The sequence below is a fragment of the Hemicordylus capensis genome, chromosome 1 (genome assembly GCF_027244095.1).
Source record: "Hemicordylus capensis ecotype Gifberg chromosome 1, rHemCap1.1.pri, whole genome shotgun sequence".
Lineage (NCBI taxonomy): Eukaryota > Metazoa > Chordata > Lepidosauria > Squamata > Cordylidae > Hemicordylus > Hemicordylus capensis.
Genome location: NC_069657.1, coordinates 306,648,866 through 306,667,690, shown reverse-complemented (window position 1 = coordinate 306,667,690; position 18,825 = coordinate 306,648,866). Strand labels below are relative to the sequence as shown.

Sequence of the window (18,825 nt, the reverse complement as noted above, 5' to 3'; positions counted from 1 at the left end):
GAAACTGAAGTGTGCGGGGCTACGTCAGATGGTAGTTCCGGCTCCAGTGGTTCCTCCGGTATTGATGGGTCGTCCTCTTCAGAATCCGATGTTTCTGACGAGTCCGCATCCCCAGAATCCGGCACTCCCAAAGGACTTACCGGTACCATCGGTTGCTGTTTTGCTGCAGGGGCAGCTACTCTAACTGGTGCGCTGACAGCTAAAGTCCCAGTGGTAGGTACTAATGCAGGGCGGGCAGATACAGCACCCAATTGTTGTTGCGCTTTCCATATCTTATAATCAGCATAGTCCGCTGGATAAACCACTGGGGGAGCGTGAGTGAACCCGCAGGAGTTATGAACTTGCGATGCTACCCGCTGGTCAATCAACGACGATGGCGGGTGAACAAACATCGGAGATGGTCTGGTGGCAGCAGCCCTATCCACCATTAGAGGTCTTGGAGTCTGCATCGGGCTAGTGGCTGCCGAGACACGTTGCACCGGTCGGAAAACTGCCGACAGTTGCAGAGGCACTCGCTGTGGTGAGGCTGAAGGGGTTCTCGGTACCGGCAGCCTTGAGCATGGAGTATTCGATACTGATAGAACCCTGGCTCCCCGCTACTGGAAGCCATGAAACGTAGACTCTGTCGGAGTTGTATCTGTGGACTCCAAAAGGGCCAACAAGTCTCGTCGTGCCCCCGATTCCGCAGTCATCTCCCTCTCTGCCGCATCTTCCCCAAAGTCCAGGTAATCCTCAGTCCTGTATTCCTGCCTTGGAGTTGCGGCCGGCGATACCAGCGGGGTTTGCGCCGGGGTGAGCTCCATCGCACACCGTTGATGTTGATTTTGTGTTTCAGATATCGATGCATCTCTCGACATCAAAGTCTGCCCCGTATCGGTCCTCGATACCGAGTTCGATACCGAGCCTGGTAGTCCAGGCAGAGTGGATGATACTGCCATCGACATCGATGTGCCTTGTGATGGGGAATTTGAAGCCGATACCAGGTCCCTTGTCGATGTCGCAAACATCGGCGCGTTTAGCTATTGTGGTGTGACTGTCGGCATCGATACCGATAGCGGCGCAATTGGTGTCGGTAGACTCCGATCGCTCCTTGACAACGAGTCCCACGGCGTCGAAGCAGTCGATTCCGCAGAGTCCCAATCTTCGCAATCCAATCGGCGTGGCGGCGGAGTTGGAGTGCGGCTATGAACTCGAGTCTTCTTCGTCCGCTTCCGAGGAGGCGAAGGCTCTCGTTCCTCCTCTGTCGATGATTTTTGTTTGTGCCGCTTATGTCGATGACGTTTCTTTTTGGTGTCAGCTGGTTGTTTGAACTCCGTAATCACAGTGGCTTTAGACTGCCTGCTGGCAGGGTCCACTAACGGAGCGCTCGCCCTTGACAGCGTGGGTGTGCCCGGCCTCGACATCGTGGCTGACATCGAGGTGGTTCCTGACATCGTGGCTGACATCGAGGTGGTTCCTGACATCGAGGTCGACGGCCGCGGAGTCGGTGGGCGGAGCGCATCATCATAGAGCGCCGCTCTGAGCCGCAGTGCTCGATTTTTCAACATTTGTTTTGAAAATGACGAGCAAATCCTACAACCCGCTGGGTTGTGCTGCTCCCCCAGACACAATAAACAGGACTCGTGTGAATCCGTTGAAGGCAACTTTGCCTTGCACTGTGAGCAGCGTTTGAAAGTTGTCTTGGGTCGGTCTTTAGCCGACATGGCCTCAGCCATCGCAGAAATGATCGTTTTTATGCTTTAGAATCCAATTTGTAATCCCGTTTTCAAGTCCAAATACAATCTAATTGTCGTTTTAGCCTATTCGTCGTCCTAGTCCAGTCCTTAGTCCTTTTTCCGTTAATCAAATCACGAACTAGCCGAGGAGCTAACTGTCCGAGGTGTTGACGCAATGGCGGTCAAACAGAAACTGAAAGAGACACGCCCCAACTGCCAAAGTGAAGAAGAGCACGAACGCATGCAGGGCAGTTAGGGGCGGAGCGAGGAACTAGCTAATCGGTCCATGAGGTCACTGCGCAGGCGCAGAACCCATTGTTATGAATGCAACGGATCACTATCCAGATCTCTTAGATATCGATCAACTGTTGATGTTGTGTCTTGATGTTGACACAATCTTTGGTTTCAAGTGTTTCGATGCCGAATGAGCTGTTGGTGTTGATGGCGAACAGAAGTGGGTTTGGGCATCCTACAGAGAAGGCATTCCTGACATTGATGGTTTCTCTGTGGTTGATCTTGAGGATGTTTTAGAAGATTTACTCTTATGTTTCTTAAAAGGAGGGGAGTCTTACACTTCTGCTTACGAGAACTCCTTGGGAAGTTCCTTCCAGCACTTGAAAACTGCTTCTGATATTGCAGTCAACGTAGATGGGGACAAGGTTTTAGACTGCACATGCACAGATCTCATCCCATGAGGCAACATCGAGTTTGACCCCGAAGTAGGCATCGATGGCGAAGCCAATCCTGGTCTCGGTGTCAAAAGGGCGTAAAGCATCATCATAAAGCACTGAATGCAAACAGAGAGCCCAATTTTTCAGAGTTTGCTTAGAAAATGCCATGCAAATCTTACATGCAGCTGGGTTATGCTGTTCTCCCAGGCATAACAAGCAGGAGTCATGATCATCAGTAGATGGTCACATTGCTCTGGATTCCTTACATCTTTTAAAAGTTGTTTTCTTTTCCATTATGGTTTTAAGCAACCACAAAGCAATTTAACAAGTCCACTGTCTGATGACCAAAAGAGTTATTCCAAAGTCTCCCAAGCAATAATTTTAACATCCGCAATCCAAAAGTTGTTTAAAAGTAGTCCAAGTGCAAAACCAGTTAAAAATAATAAAAGGTTATGTATTTCCTTTCAGATTCAAGGAGCAGCAGTCTACAAGGTGTCCACGCTATGGCGGTCAGAAAGAAACTGATCAAAATGGCACCCTAGCTGACAAAAATAACAGATATGCTGAGCATGTGCATGGCAGATGGGGCACTGCAAGGAGTTAGTAGATCTATCTGTGAAATCCCTGAGCATGCACAGCATTCATTACTCATGAATGCCAACGGATCACAATCCAGATCTCAGTGTTCTCAAGGAATGCATTGTTCAAGTAACAATGTTTCAAGTAGACTGTGGTCTTTGAGCATCAGACTTTTCTCCCCATCCACATTTTGATAACTCCACATTTTGATAAGGCCAGTGCACGGGCACTTCATGAGAGTCATGTATCAGTAACAGACTCTACCAGTACAGGGCCCTACCTGTTTACCTTATTGTAGACCTAATTCACTAAAGTGCTGGTGAACCTAGTAGCACATCTGAGTCAACAGGGAGTTTTGTTCTGAAGAGGTCAACATGACAATGGTCAGAAAGGAACTGAGCAGTTAGGTGCGTCAACTGCCAACATAAACAATCATGCTGAATATGATGGGGCGGAGCTGGAGTGCCAGAGAACTGGTCTTGTAGGAGCAAGCATGACTTGTCCCTTTAGCTAAGCAGGATCTACCCTGATTGCATATGAATGGGAGACTTGATGTGTGAGCACTGTATGATATTCCCCTTAGGGGATGGAGCAGCTCTGAGAATAGCAGATGGTTCCAAGTTCCCTCCCCAGCATCTGCAAGATAGGGCTGAGAGAGATTCCTGCCTGCAACCTTGGAGAAGTTGCTGCCAGTCTGTGTAGACAATACTGAGCTAGATGGACCTATGGCCTGACTCAGTATATGGAAGCTTCCTATGTTCCTACTCAGGAGGTGACTGTGCAGGCACATCACTCATATATGTGAATACACAACAGAACATGACAAAGATATGAATGATACACCTGTTTATCACCATTCTGGGATGCCGAGCCTCAAGAATACGTAGATCACCTTGTAGTGTTCTCAGGATCACAGGTTTGTTGTAAACAAGAGAAAGAGCTCCATGATTCCAAACTAGGCCATAGATCACCCAGGGGTATAATCAGACACTAAGAACTTTCATATCTTATCCCAGGAAGAGCAGAAGGTCTCCTAATTGGTGAAACCTTGGACAAATCAACCTCGTGATACTGGATCAACTCTTGGGCATGTGACTTTCTTGCCAGGAATTGGCAGAATGGTCTTGCTTCCCACACAAAAGATTCCTTCAAACAAGTATTCTCCCACACCAAGTTAGACATAAGTGTAAGCTGTGATTCTGGTATGAAGTAAAGGATTTTTAATGTTGTTAAAAATAATTCATTTAATTGTGGGGTAGTTCCAGAAGAGACATGATGATTTATTGTGGGTTTGGAGGGGAGGCTTCCTTGGCTGCTGTTCAGAAGCTCAAAACACTGTTCATAGCTCAAAACACTGTGGCCACACTCCAGCCACACTAGGAAGTCGCTTTGTCTTGTTTTCCTGTTCTTGAGCAGGAAAGGGAGGCAGAGGGCTTCATTAGCCTTTGCTTGGCTGAAGTACCTGGAACACCTCAGTTGAGTGGTGGCCAAAAGGGGTAAGCCATGTGCTTCTTTTTCCTTTGGGAAAGCCAAAAGGAAATTCCTTGGTGCTGCTTGGGTACGACATGAATGGAGGAAGAGTAAGCATCCACAATTTAAGGCTTGACAACTAAGGGCAAGCAAAAAATTGAGGGCTCCTATGTATTAAAGCTTGATTGAACTGCTACTTCTATATTTCATATTAAAATGACATTGCACTACAATGGTATTGGTACTGTAAAAACATTATTTCATTAAACTGCTAATTTGTGAAACCAAAAGATCGAGGAAAGGACAGTGAGTGAATCAGTACATAGTTTAGATACCATAACATTACCTGGTTTCCTCTTTCAAGAATGTCAATCAGTTCAGATGCAATTCTCCAGTCATTTCTAGTTACAAGTGTTACAGCTTCTCCTGTGCGCCTATGAAAAAAAGGAAAGCTGTTGAGATTTGCAAGTATGTCTCTGTGATGTTTGAAAGGACATTTGCTTACATTGTTACTTACAACATGGCTACGTTTTGTCTAATAGCAATGGATATATGGGAGGAGAGCTGGTCTTGTGGAAGCAAGCATGAATTGTCCCCTTTGCTACACAGGGTCCACCCTAGTTTGCATTTGAATGGGAGATGTGTGAGCACTGTAAGATATTCCCCTCAGGGAATGGGGCCACTCTAGGAAGAGCACCTTCATTCTTGTATGCAGGAGGTCCCAAGTTCCCTCCCTGGCTTCTCCAAGATAGGGCTGAGAGAGATTCCTGCCTGCAACCTTGGAGAAGCTGCTGCCAGTCTGTGTAGACAATTCTGAGCTAGATGGACCAATGGTCTTATACCAAGGCAACTTCCTATGACAACACCTAATGACTAATGTAGAGGAATAATTTATTATGTCATTGTATATCTGTAAAAACTATATTGTTGCTTTTGTAATAGGTGCAACATTATGTTCCTTTCTTCATGTTTCTGTACTGATCAAAGACTGTAAACATCTGTCTATCTGTCTATCTATCAATCAACATTTACCTTCAACAAAACCCACTCTTTTAACAGATATGTAAGAATTTAACTCAACAGCTAAACCTGTAAATCAATACACAAAGCTAGATGGCATGTATATATAAACTGTATCATTTTTGTGGAAAGCATATGCAGAGCATTTATTTAGCAGAATATCTTACCTTTGGAGACAATTATATTCTTAAAACTCTTGGGGCAGAACCCAGACTATATTAGTCATGACATAGTCTTCCTGGGATGGTGTGGCCAGAACTACACACAGTATTCCAAACACAGATGTACTGTAATTACATTAGAACACTGGCCAAAAGGGTCTGAATATATATTATGAGAAGCTGAAGGTAAAGCTCTAGAAAGTTTTGATTATTGGCTCTCAGCAGGTGCAAGCTAAATAGCGTGACACACAGAGGCAAAGAAGAAATACATATTATGAGAAACATGCAGTTAGCATGCTGTTTATTTTGTTTTCCACTGTAAGTAGCAGCCATAGGAGGTGGGCCTAATCTGGCTCATGGTGTGTGTTGCAGGGCGGGGGGAGATTTTAAACTCCTGCCCCATCATGTTCTTCATCACAACTGGGCCTCCAGCTGCTATTTCCCATATTGAAAAATCCCTAGAAAAACAGCTGATACTGGAGAGGGAAACCTGTTGCACCACCAAGCCAGATTAAAATCATGGTGATGCAAAGTACTGAAACCCCAACCTTTCATTTAAGGTTCTTTAAGTCGCACTGATTTTTCATTCTGATATAGATAAGCAACTAGTATCTCAGCAAGATCGCTGGTTCCTAATCATTGAGAGCTGGTTCCTAATCAAGAGCCCCTGGTGGCGCAGTGGTAAAACTGCCGCCCTGTAACCAGAAGGTTACAAGTTCGATCCTGACCAGGGGCTCAAGGTTGACTCAGCCTTCAATCCTTCCGAGGTCAGTAAAATGAGTACCCAGAATGTTGGGGGGCAATATGCTAAATCATTGTAAACCGCTTAGAGAGCTCCAGCTATGGAGCGGTATATAAATGTAAGTGCTATTGCTATTGTGCTTGGACTTGAATTTTGTTTCTTCTTCCAAATAACGAGATACAATGAGGCTGTTCACATAAACAGCCCAGCCCAGCCTGGGTTTGGCTGCTCATGTGGAAGCCCAAGTTTTCAACTCGGGCTTTAGCCTGGGTTAGAGGAAGCAAGCCCTCTCCCAGGTCTGGGGTCGTGAATCTGCTTGGGCTGCAAGCAGCCCAAGAAGACACATCGCCAGGCACTTAGAGTGCCCAACTTGAGGAGGAATCCCTCAATGCACTGCACATGTGATGCATTTTGGGATTTCTGGAGGCCGGGACTCATTTCCTGGACTCCAGAGATCCACACTATCCGAAGCGCAGATCATGTGGGTGTGTAAGCAGCGCATCCCACACAACCAACGAGATTGTCTGGGAGGGGGAGGTAAGCTAGATCTTCCCTTCCCCCCCTGCACCCACTGAAAATGGTCGTGAGAATGACCTTGATATGTCCCTTTGTCAGCAACTATCTATGTAGGGCACACTAGAGAACACTGGTGTTCCTCCAAGAAGCAATCAAGTGGCATTCCAGAGCTCCGGCTTGCTTTATATTGAACACCTAACTTACCCTGCTCGTCCAGTACGGCCTACTCTATGAACATATTCTTCAATATTGCGTGGGAAGTCAAAATTAAACACATGAGTGATATCCTGAACATCAAGCCCACGAGAGGCTAAGTCTGTTGCGATCAGTATACGAACTCTGCCTAGAACAAAGCACAATGAAAACTTATACAACACAAACAATGCTTATTTTGCTAGACTTTAGTATAATACCCAGAGCTTATTACATACAGTTTAATCATGAATTAAGGTTCATTTTTCTACAAAACGTCTCAGGACTGAGACACCAACAAATAATAGTCCACGATGTTGCCTCCTCATTCTCCCTGTAGAGGGCTGGTTACAGTCTTATAAACCTACTCCCTTCTTAATGACTTCTAGGATATGTACTACTCAAGTTTAAACATAATTTTATAACTAGAAACTTGATTCACACTTGAGCAGTATCATCTCTTCTCTACCTCTTCTCTATCATCTCTTTTCTGTGACCAGTTATATTATTCATTTAATTTAATTTAATTTAATTTAATTTAATTTAATTTAAATACCACCTGACTCCAAAGCTCTAGGCGGTTCACAACAATAAATACAATAAAAACACAACAAAACAAACTATTAAAACTACAATTTAAAACAATTTAAAATATTCCAAGATTACCAAAAGCCAGGCTAAAAAAAAATACATCTTAAGGGCTCTTGTAAAGGATGATACAGATGATAAGACACGAATATCTATAGGAAGCACATTGTCATGCCCTCGATCTCAGACAGCGAGGAGGAAGGGGAAGCAGTCAACTTTCCAGCCGATGCAGGAGTGTCTGAGGGGCAGAGCCCAGCTGTCAGTTTCCCAGAAACGGCTGTGGCAGATCCAGCTAATGATTCAGAGCAGGCACAACAACCTGAGACAGCAGAAAGTGTGAAGGACCGATCCGAAGAGGAGCTATACAATCAACCTCCACTGACTCCACAACAGTGGCGTCTTATGAGACGTAGGACTCAACTAGAGACTATTAGGAGGAGCAAACGCCTCTTGCAGAGGGCTGATAAACCTTGAATTCCTGTCAGCTGGGAGCTCTCGGTAGGGGTGTGTCCGAACCGGTCCGGAGGCCATTCAAAAGGCCTCCGAACTCTCCAGACCGGTTCGGACGTGGCCGGTTCGGGTCCGGGTGGGGGGGTCTTTCTTTAAGGGCGGGGAGGGCTTGCGTACCCCTCCCGCCTCTTTGCTCCCTCCAGCGCCCGTATATGACCAAGTAATTGGGGCGCTGGAAACCAGCCGCCCCCGCCGCTCCCCGCGAGCGGATTAGGCCCAAAGCTACTGCTGCCCCCGTCGCCCGCCCGCCCTCCCAGCAGCCCGCCCTCCCTCCCTCCCAGCTGCCCGGCCCGAGTCCTCACCAGAAGTTGATTTAAAAATAGAGAGGAGCTCGCGAACAGAGCTCGTCTCTCGGCAAAATCCCAGACGCTACTGAGGCTTTGTGCGGCGCACGCGCAGCGCAAAGGACGACTGCGAGTTCCGGCGGAGGCCCAGTCTCGTCCCGGCGGGTAGACCGGGCCTCCGCCGGAACTCCCAGATGCCCTTTGTGGCGCGCATGCGCCGCGCAAAGCCTCAGTAGCGTCTGGGATTTTGCCGAGAGAGGAGCTCTGTTCGCGAGCTCCTCTCTATTTTTAAATCAACTTCTGGTGAGGACTTGGGCCGGGCAGCTGGGAGAGAGGATGGGCTGCTGGGAGGGCGGGTGACGGGGGCAGCAGTAGCCTTGGGCCTAATCCGCTCGCGGGGGGGGGGGGCTGGTTTCCAGCGCCCCAATTACTTAGTCATATACGGGCACTGGAGGGAGCAAAGAGGCGGGAGGGGTACGCAAGCCCTCCCCGCCCTAAAAGAAAGGCCCCCCTTCGGTGCCGGTCTGGACTGCTCCAGACCATGCACATTCCTAGCTCTCGGCTTGCACTATAAATTACGTCACCAGCTTTCTACTCACTGCTGAAAAGCAACATTTGTCAACCTCCGTGTCGACAGTGTGCAGCCAAGTCCGGTCAAGATGAACTTTCCGAGCCGTATCCTGTTGCAGCAGCTCCGTTTTGTCCCGTGATCTTCCCTGGCAGTCAGCCAGACCCTGACACACATTCCACAGCTCAGGAGTGATTACAGAGAAGACCCGCTCCTGAGTCACCGCTAGATATGTTGGCGGTGTCTGGAGGCGGACTTCTCTCGATGACCTTAATGTGCGATAGGGATCATGAACAAGGTGGCGCACTCCCAGGTAACCTGCTCCTAAGCCGTTTAGGGCTTTAAAAGGTAATTATCAGCATTTTGTATTTTGCCCGGAAACCAATTAGCAGCCAATGCAATTGTTTTAAAACAGGCATAATATGGTCTTTATAAGAAACCCTGGAGACAAATCTAGCCAATGCATTTTGGACTAACTTAAGTTTCCAAACTACATACAAAGGCAGTCCCAGTAGAATGCACTGCGGTAGTCAAGCCTAAAGATTACCAGAGAGTGCACCACAGTTCTTAGATCTTTATCTTTAAGGAACAGATGCAGCTGTTGTATCAACCAAAGTTGACAGAAAGTGCTCCTGGCAATAGCCTCAACCTGAGAAACCAGTGTGAGGCCTGGGTCCAGAAGCACTCCCAGGCTACATACCTAATCCTTCGGGGGGAGTGAAATCGAAGTATGGCCTCTTACCATGAGTATAAACAGGTTGCTTACCTGTAACTAATGATCTGGATGTGATCCGTTGTATTCATAAGAACTGGGTTTCTGCGCCTGCGCAGGGACCTCCCGGGCTGACTAGCTAGCTCCTCTTTGCGCCCCGCCCGTCTGCATGTGCTCTGCTTATTCCGTTGGAATTGACGGTTGGGGCGCTTCTCCCTCAGTTTTCTTGCAGACCGCCACACCGTGACGACCCGCATATCAGGAAGCATCAACCCCTACATTCTGCAGTGGGACCGGCTGGGAGGGACTTATGAATACAACGGATCACATCCAGATCATTAGTTACAGGTAAGCAACCTGTTTATCTGGATTGTGATCCATTGTATCCATAAGAACTGGGTGTTTAGCAAGCTACCCCATAAGGAGGCGGGTGCAGAAGACCCATAGCTATGCCAACACTCGCTTCAAGACAGACCTCCCAAAATTTGCCTCCTTAGCCATTCGCAGATCCAGTGCACAATGTTTAACGAATGGCAGATGTGACGACCATGTTGCCGCCAAGCAGACGTCCGCCAGTCTAATGCCTGACAGATGCGCTGCGGACGTCGCACAGCTCTGGTAGAGTGCGCACGCACCGTCCTGGGCGGTGTCACCTTCTGGCTCTTATAGGCCAGAAATATGAGTTCTACAAGCCAATGTGCAAGTCTCTGTCGTGAAACTGGAGGGCCCTTGCTACGTCCCCTAAAGGTGACGAACAACTTTTTAGTTCTCCTAAATTCATGAGTCCTTTCTAAGTAATACAGGAGTGCCCTTCGCACATCCAATGTGTGGAGTGCTCTTTCCAAGTCCGACTCCGCATTGGCAAAGAAAGTGGGCAATACTATGTCCTGATTCAGGTGGAACTCCGACACCACTTTAGGTAGGAATTTCGGATCAAAACGCAACACCACCTTGTGTGGATAGAACTGAGTGTACGGCTTGTCCATCCTCAAGGCTGTCATTTCGCCTACCCTTTTCGCCAATGTTATGGCCACCAGGAAGGCAACCTTCAGAGTCAGATACTTTATTGGGATAGACGCCAGCGGCTCAAATGGGGCTTCAGTCAGGGCAGAGAGCACTAAGGACAGACTCCATTGTTCCACTGGACTACGAACAGGTGGGTATAGATTATTAACTCCCTTTAGGAAACGCTTGCACTCTGGGTGGGAGAAGACTGTGTACCCATCCCATCCCTTATGTTTTGAAGAGACCGCTGCCAAATGTAGTTTGATGGACACATTCGCCAAGCCATTCATTTTTAGTGAAGTCAGGTAACGCAGCACATCACGCGATGTTGCATGCATGGGCGCTACACCCTTTCCTTTCATATAGACTCTGAAGCGCCGCCATTTACAGGCATAGCTGCGTCTAGTCGTCTCACGCCTGCTATTTAGTAAAATGTTCTTCAAAAGTTGATCCTCCAGGCGGTCATCTTCAGTGACTGCACTTCGGGGTGTAACACCCTTCCCTGTTCTCTTTGCAACAGGTCTGGAACCCGAGGGAACCTGTAATAACTTGACCCTGACATTTGTAGAAGTGTGGCAAACCACGGCTGGCGTGGCCACCATGGGGCCAGAAGTATGCACCTTGCCTTGTCTCGCATTATTCTTGCGATTACACGACTCATCAACGGTAGTGGGGGAAATAGGTAAAGCAGTCCTGTTCTCCACGTATGCTGAAAAGCATCTCCCAGTGATCCTTGGCCTATGCCCGCACGCGAACAGAAGTTGGCACACTTTCTGTTGGCAGTCGTGGCAAACACGTCTATCAATGGGACCCCCCAGGCTATGAACACCTTTTCCAGTTGTAAGGGGTTTATCTCCCACTCGTGTCTCTGATTGAAGTTGATGTCCCTGTTGAGCCTGTCGGCCAGACAGTTCTCCACACCCCTTATGTGGATCGCCAGTGGGTGCACTGAATGCTGTACGCACCAATCCCATATCTTCTGTGCTAGCAGGCAAAGAGATAAGGACACTGTCCCTCCTTGGTGGTTGAGGTAGGCAATTGCCGTTGTGTTGTCCAACTCTAGTTGTACTGTTCTCCCCCGTATCATTGGTTCGAATGCCCTCAACCCCAAGAACACAGCCATTAGTTCCAAGTAATTTATATGTTGTCGACTTTGTAATTGAGTCCATTGGCCCTGGACTCAGGTCCCGGCGCAATGCGCACCCCAACCTGTCATTGACGCATCGGTCGTTATCTGTGAGGTGGGTATTCTGGACACAAACCCAACTCCTATCCCCAAATTGTTCCGATCCAGCCACCACTGTAGGCTTGCAAGAGTACACGGCGGCAGTGTTAAATGCATATTCTGGCCATCCACATTGGGTCGGAAATTTCGGAGAAACCAATGCTGTAACGTGCGCATGTGGAGCCGTGTGTGTTCCACTGTCGCGGTGCAAGATGCCATCAATCCCAGCAATCGTTGGATTTGAACCGCTGGCTGTCGTGGCGACCTCTGAAAGAGCAGTATGAGAGTCCGTATCTGAGCAACCCATTCCTCCGGTAAGAATGCCCTTTGCTTTTCCAGGTTCAGAACCGCTCCAATGAAATCCACACTGGTTCTTGGTTCCAGCCTCGACTTCTTCCAATTCACATTGATCCCGAGGTCCTGTAATAAGTCCAACAACTCCTGCACCTGACGAACTAGCATGCCTTTGTCGTGGCTCACCACCAGCCAATCGTCCAAGTATGGATAGAGCCTTAGGCCCCACGTCCTGAGGTATGCCACTACCACTGCCATCACCTTGGTGAATACTCTGGGTGCCGTGGAGAGTCCAAAGGGCAGCACCGCATACTGATAAATCTGTGGCCCTACCGTAAACCTGAGATATTTGCGGTGACTCCCCTGGATCCCTATGTGGAAGTAGGCGTCTTTCAGATCCAGGGTCACCGCCCAACGCTCGTCGACCAACAGGGGAAGAATGCCCTATAAAGTCACCATTCTGAATTTCCTGGACCGTATGTAAAGGTTGAGACCTCTCAGGTCCATTATTGCTCTGATTCCCCCATCTCTCTTGGGGATCTGAAAATAACGAGAATAGTAACCCTTCAGCCTGTCCGTCCATTGCACTGGTGCAATTGCTTGTTTTTCCAGCAACACCCTGACTTCCTCCTGGAGAACTTCCGTGGCTGGCGTGTGAACCAGTCCCGAAAAAGGAGGCCTTTTTTCGAATTCCAATGCAGATCCCGTCTGAACTATCCTTAGAACCCAGTGATCAGATGTTATGTTGTGCCATGCTTGAGCACGGCTTGCCAGTTTGATGTTGTACCTGGCAACTACAGGGCCGATGTTTTGAGTCCTGGATGTCTCCTTTGGCGGTGTCGGAATTTGAAACGCCTGGTTGCTGGGACAATAGTGCCATGGACGGACAATCCCATCAAAAGTTCTGCTTGGTGGTGTCCTTATCACCTTGCCGAGCAGTTTTCCCTTTAGCCTTATGGCTGAATCCCCTATTGCGCTGATAGGGCTTATATTGTTTCCTGTACTCCCTTCTGTCACGATACCTCTCAGGCTTTCGCTGATAGTAAGTACGGGTTCGCGAAGATGTGCTGGACCCACTTGAAGGTGTCATGAATGTGCGCGCCGTGAATTTTGACTTTTTCAAAGTCTCCATTGACGAGTATGTTTCCTCGTGGAATAAGCCCTTTCCATCAAAGGGTAAAGACTCCACTTTCTCTTTCATATCGGCCTGCAGGCTCGCCGAACGCAGCCATGCATGCCTCCGCAAACTTACTGCTGTCACCATTGCCCTAGATTCAGTCTTGGACAAGTGTTTAAAGGCACTCAATTGTTGGCGTGTAACAGCCGTAGTCTTTTCAAAAGTATCATTGAATCTCCATTGAAATTCCTCTGGAGATAACGATGCCGAATCCTGCATTAAAGCATCCCAAAGAAGATGGTTATATCTTGCCATGCACGCCGCATAATTAGCTATACGTATCGCTAGACAGGAGGTGCTATAGATTTTGCGACCCAGAACATCGATCTTCCTGCCTTCTTTATCTCCCGGCGTGGAATGACGGTGTGCACCTTTAGATGATGATGCGCAACTCACAACCAAGGAGTTTGGCACGGGGTGTTGTAGTAGGTAAGTGTTATCCTGCTCAGTCACCCTATACAAGTTTTCAATACGTTTAGAGGTCGGCGCCCTGACCCCCACCATGTCCCATGTCACCTTGGCGGCCTTACTTATGCCTGGAATCATGGTGAGGGCAACAGGGTGCGATGTCTTGGAGCTCCTCATCATATTATAGACGGGATCCGCCACATCAGCATCCGGGGATTTTATGTCCATTCCTAGTGCCTCTGCAATGTCCCTTAATAGGACATGATAGGCTTTCAATTCCTCAGTTGGAGAGGTTGAGAGCTTAGGAGGAACATCTGATGGTGGGTCCGATCTGCGGCTGATATCATCTCCTTCAGAACTAGGGCCAGATTCGTCATCTCCACTATCATCAGAGGGAGACGAGGATGGTTCAGAAGGCGGAGGCGTAGCTTTTCTCTTCCTTTTACCCGCAGGCTTCTCTGGCGGCCGAGGATGGATGTCTACTAGCTGAGGGTTCACCGCAAGGTAAGTTTGAGGTTGAGTTTTCAAACAGTAATCGATAAGCAATAGAGTAGTCAAAAAACAGTCCTAATTTTCTCTGCGAGGAGCAACAGCCAAGAGGTGTATACGCTTTGGCGGTCAAGAGAAAACTGAGGGAGAAGCGCCCCAACGGTCAATTCCAACGGAATAAGCAGAGGACGTGCAGACGGGCGGGGTGCAAAGAGGAGCTAGCTAGTCAGCCCGGGAGGTCCCTGCGCAGGCGCAGAAACCCCGTTCTTATGGATACAATGGATCACAATCCAGATCTTTGTCTTGTTTGGATTCAGTTTCAATTTATTATCCTTCATCCTGTCCATTACTGCCTGTAGGAAGGCATTTGGGGAGGGGGGTATGCCATTTCATGATTATGATGTCATAGAGAAATAGATTTAGGTGTCATCAGCATTTTGAAGACACCCTGCTCCAAATCTCCTGATGATCTTACCAGGAGGTTTCATGTAGATGTTACAAAGCATCGGAATAGGATGGATCCCTGAGGGACACCGTACAATAGCTCTTGTTTCAGAGAGCAACTATCTCCTAGCAACACCATCTGGAATCTACCTGAGATATAGCCCAGTGCAGAGTAGTACCACCTATTCCCAAATCCCCTGAACGATCCGGAGGGATACCATGGTCGATAGTATCAAAAGCTGCAGAAAGGTCCAAAAGAACCAACGGAGTCACACTCCCTCTGTCCATTCCTTAGTAGAGATAATACATCAGGCTGACCAAGGCTGTCTCCACCCCATAGCCTGCTTTAAAGCAGTTTGAAATGGATCTAGATAATCAGTGTCTTCCAAAGCTACCTGGAGTTGATAGGCCACCACCCTCACAATTCAATCTCCTCACAATTCTGAACAACTCCACTGGACATGAACTTGCAGACGTAATACATGTAGAATAGAATTGCTTCCTTGCTGCACATATTGCAACACAATAAGCCTACAGATGGGCTTTATGTCATGTCTTATTGGATTCAATTAGAGTTTTCCTCCACTTATGCTCTAGTCTTCTCCTTTGCTGCGTCAGCTCTTTAGTATACCATGGAGCCAATTTTGAAGCAGAACGGAAAAGACGCTTAGATGTGTAAAACTTTACCTTTCTTGAAGTCCTCCAAAGCCTGTTCACGATCACACTGTTCTCTATTGCCATGTAAGGACTGAACTGGAATTCCCTGAAGACCAAAATCACTTGATAGGTCATCAGCACTGATTAGAAAGGTTAACAAAAACAAAAAAACAACAATATAGGAATGCTTGGCTCTTACATTACATATCTTCACATATATAATAGCTACTCTTATACAAAGCTGGAAATCCCACACTTTTATCCTTTATATGTAGAACTATAAACAACTAATAATGACACTCTTTAGCATGTATTATTCCAGATAAAAATACCAAACACACCTTTTGTTACATGTTCAACATAGGTACAGGGACTGAGTGGTAAATATTATTCAATAAAGTCTTTTTTGGGTAAAACATTGTCTTTATAATGGAAAAACTTTCCAATTCGTGATAATATAAGTTTATACTATTGTTCAAGTCTTGCTCTGACCTCTCTCTATATCTTTTCATATTTGTGATTTTATCTAAGTTACCAGGGAGCCAAAAGTCAAGATATTTACTTTCCAGCTCCCATATACTATTACATAAGTAGCTAAGAGCTACTTTGTCTGATAACAAAATATTAAGCCATTCAAACTTCTTTAAGTTCACCTTATAACCTGATAAGAAAAAACTTGATGGCCACTCCTACTTTAAGTGCTGACACCACTTGTTATCAACTTACAAAGAAATATGTATGGTAACCTGCCATTTAGAGTTATTAGCATTTAATTCTTTGTCTAGGTCTTCTTATAGTAATTCACAATCTATAGTCTTCTTGACTCACAGTCAGCCTTGGTTATGACCCGCTGCAACGTTAGTAGAACTTCCTCCAAATTGATTTTTAAGATTCTGAAGCAGATTGCCACCTTGAACAAAGCATAGTGATGAGTAATCTGTGGTGGTTACGCAATCAGCATTCAGTTTCTAGGCCAACTGTTGGAATTTATCTGGGTGGAGATAATATTACAGTGGCCCTTACTTTAGCAGGTCCAACTCTTACTGGGAATCTCCATGGTTCAAGGGACAACATGATCACTAGGCAGATCTCCAAACCGTTTTCCTCAGCCAATTTGTGGTGATTACGAAGACTCACTTGTTTCCTCTGTGCTTCAATATTCTGTACCAACCTTGTGAATAATTAGAGGTGTACAGGATGCCCTTTGGCCAATTCAATGATGGTGTGTCCACCACGGCTTTCTGGCAGCAAATAACCTTTTAGTATTGGTATCTAACTATGAGGCAAACAGGCCCACCACTAGCCTTCCTATTCTATGTCAGCAATTGTAATACTTGGAGCACTCCCTGCTTGACCCACAACTTGGTGACAGAACTTATTGTTGTTGCTGAAACATTTGCCAGATGTTTATCTCTCAGAGACTGGAAGTTTTCCTCTTCCCAGTTCCTAAAACCAGCGCACTGTGAAGATATTATCTTTACTGCCAATTGACTCAAGTCATGAAGATGCAGGGTTATAACCTTAATTCTGCCCTGATGAATGATGTACACTTTCTCCATGGTGTTGCTTGTGAACATTCTCTTATGCCAACATTAGTGGACTCCAAGAGCAACAGATGAATTGCTTAGAGCTCTAACCAGTATGTTTCTTTTTGCTCTGTCATGACTCACCAGCCCTGTACTATCAGTAACATGCAGAATGCTACTCATCCTAAAAAACTGGTTTCTCTTGCTACTGTAACAGATCTCTGCTTGAATTTCCTTGAAATATACAGTCAATAAATTAATCTCGTTAGATTCATCACTGTAAGATGTTTCTTTGCTGGGAGGTCTGACTGCGCCACAACTTCACTCTGGTATTAGAAATTTCTGGAGCAGTCTGCAACAGGTTCATCCAAACATGTCCAAACAGGAACCCATAATTCTAAGGTGGGCAACTAGGAACAGTTGTGATGCCCCATCTCGAGAACATTCTTCACACAAAAGCTCACCAGGTACCAACCTTGATATTATTTGATGTCAGATAAAATCTTTCTTTTCCCAGACCTTTCAATCTTTTGTGATGTTGATTTTGCTGCTCCATACAGTGGCGCTCTTAACCCTGGACTTCATGGCTGAAGTCCAGGGCCTCCACACCCCCTGGGCCCCCCAAAATAATCTTCAGTCTGTCCTGGGTGGTGTAGTTGCTGCTGGCCAGCACTGCACCAGGCGGCAGGGTGTGATTATGACCTGTGCTTGGTGCTTTAGAGATGGGGTGGGGGGAGTGAGGAAAGAAATACATGATATGGGAATATGTTAAGTTGGACTTCTGGTTGGACAGCTGAAGAGGCTGCATGCTTCCCGACAGGGGAGACCAAGGAGGAGCTGTTTTGGGTTTTTTTGAGCCTTTTTAACCCCCCCACCCTGGATTAAAGGGTTTGGACTGGGATTGCCCACTGCATCCCCCGGAGCCTGCTCCTTATCTCAAGTTGCGCTGGAAAATACAGCTTTGATTTAAGCCGAGCAGTGGGGCCTGGGATTCATCAAGCTATACTCCTCCTTTGGAAATCCAAGGACAGAAGCTTCTCCGGCATCCAATTTCTTTTGTTTGGATTATAATTAATGGTTATAGGTCAAGAAGCTTACCCCGAAGCATGATAAGTGATAAATTGCTGGAATTTTACCTGCTGTTGCTGTAACGATTGGGCTGCCGTCAAGCCATGGCTGAGAGGTCCGTGTGAGTCTGTCAACCATAAATTAAGGCTGGGAACTGAATCTGTGTATTAAATGCTGTAATTCAAGAATTGAACTGATGGTTAAAAATTCCAAAACTTAAAAAGTAAAGTAGTTGGGACTATTCTGTGAATTCTCCAGAGAAAGTAAAACTTAAGAAGCAAGCGCTATTTGCTGTTGAATATGTCTATCAGAAACTGCACCAATTAGATGAAGAAGGTGGACCATTGAACTGTGGGAAAATAAATTTGGGGTGATAAGACAGAAGGGCTGCGGTCTGGAGCTGAGTCTATTTGGAAACAATTGGAGGCCTGTACATTTTTGGATAACAAGGAGACTGAATTTTGCTCTAAGAGTTATGTTTCTGGGTTTGACTATTTACATACTGCTTTATGTGAAGAAGAGTTGAAAATAATGCAAAAAGTTAAACAACAGAATCCAACACAAGCCACAAGGCTTTCTGTCCCAAACCCAGGCTTGGGGGAAGGGAAAATGTCCTCAGAGCTCAATGAGACATTAGTTGCTATGAAACAGCTACTAGAAGCTAACTCTGGGACCTTACAACAAGTAAGTCAGGACATACAAACACTGAATAAGAGAACATCAAATATTGAGGAGACAGTGAAAAAATTAGCTGATGACAATAAAGAATTTAAAAGAAGGGTAGAAAGTTTGGAGCAAGACCTG

At 46.5% G+C, this 18,825-nt stretch overlaps 1 protein-coding gene across 2 annotated transcripts in view; it reads right to left on the bottom strand.

Moving 5' to 3' along the window:
• Positions 1–18,825, bottom strand: part of DDX43 (DEAD-box helicase 43) — an 83,368-nt gene that overhangs the window by 18,775 nt on the left and 45,768 nt on the right. For both annotated transcript variants that reach the window (XM_053286879.1, XM_053286880.1), the window contains exons 13-15: positions 15,458–15,567; positions 7,079–7,217; positions 4,782–4,869 (exon numbers count right to left, since the gene is read on the bottom strand). In XM_053286879.1, coding sequence (XP_053142854.1) covers positions 4,782–4,869; positions 7,079–7,217; positions 15,458–15,567 — 337 coding nt within the window. The remainder of the gene's footprint in view (positions 1–4,781; positions 4,870–7,078; positions 7,218–15,457; positions 15,568–18,825) is intronic.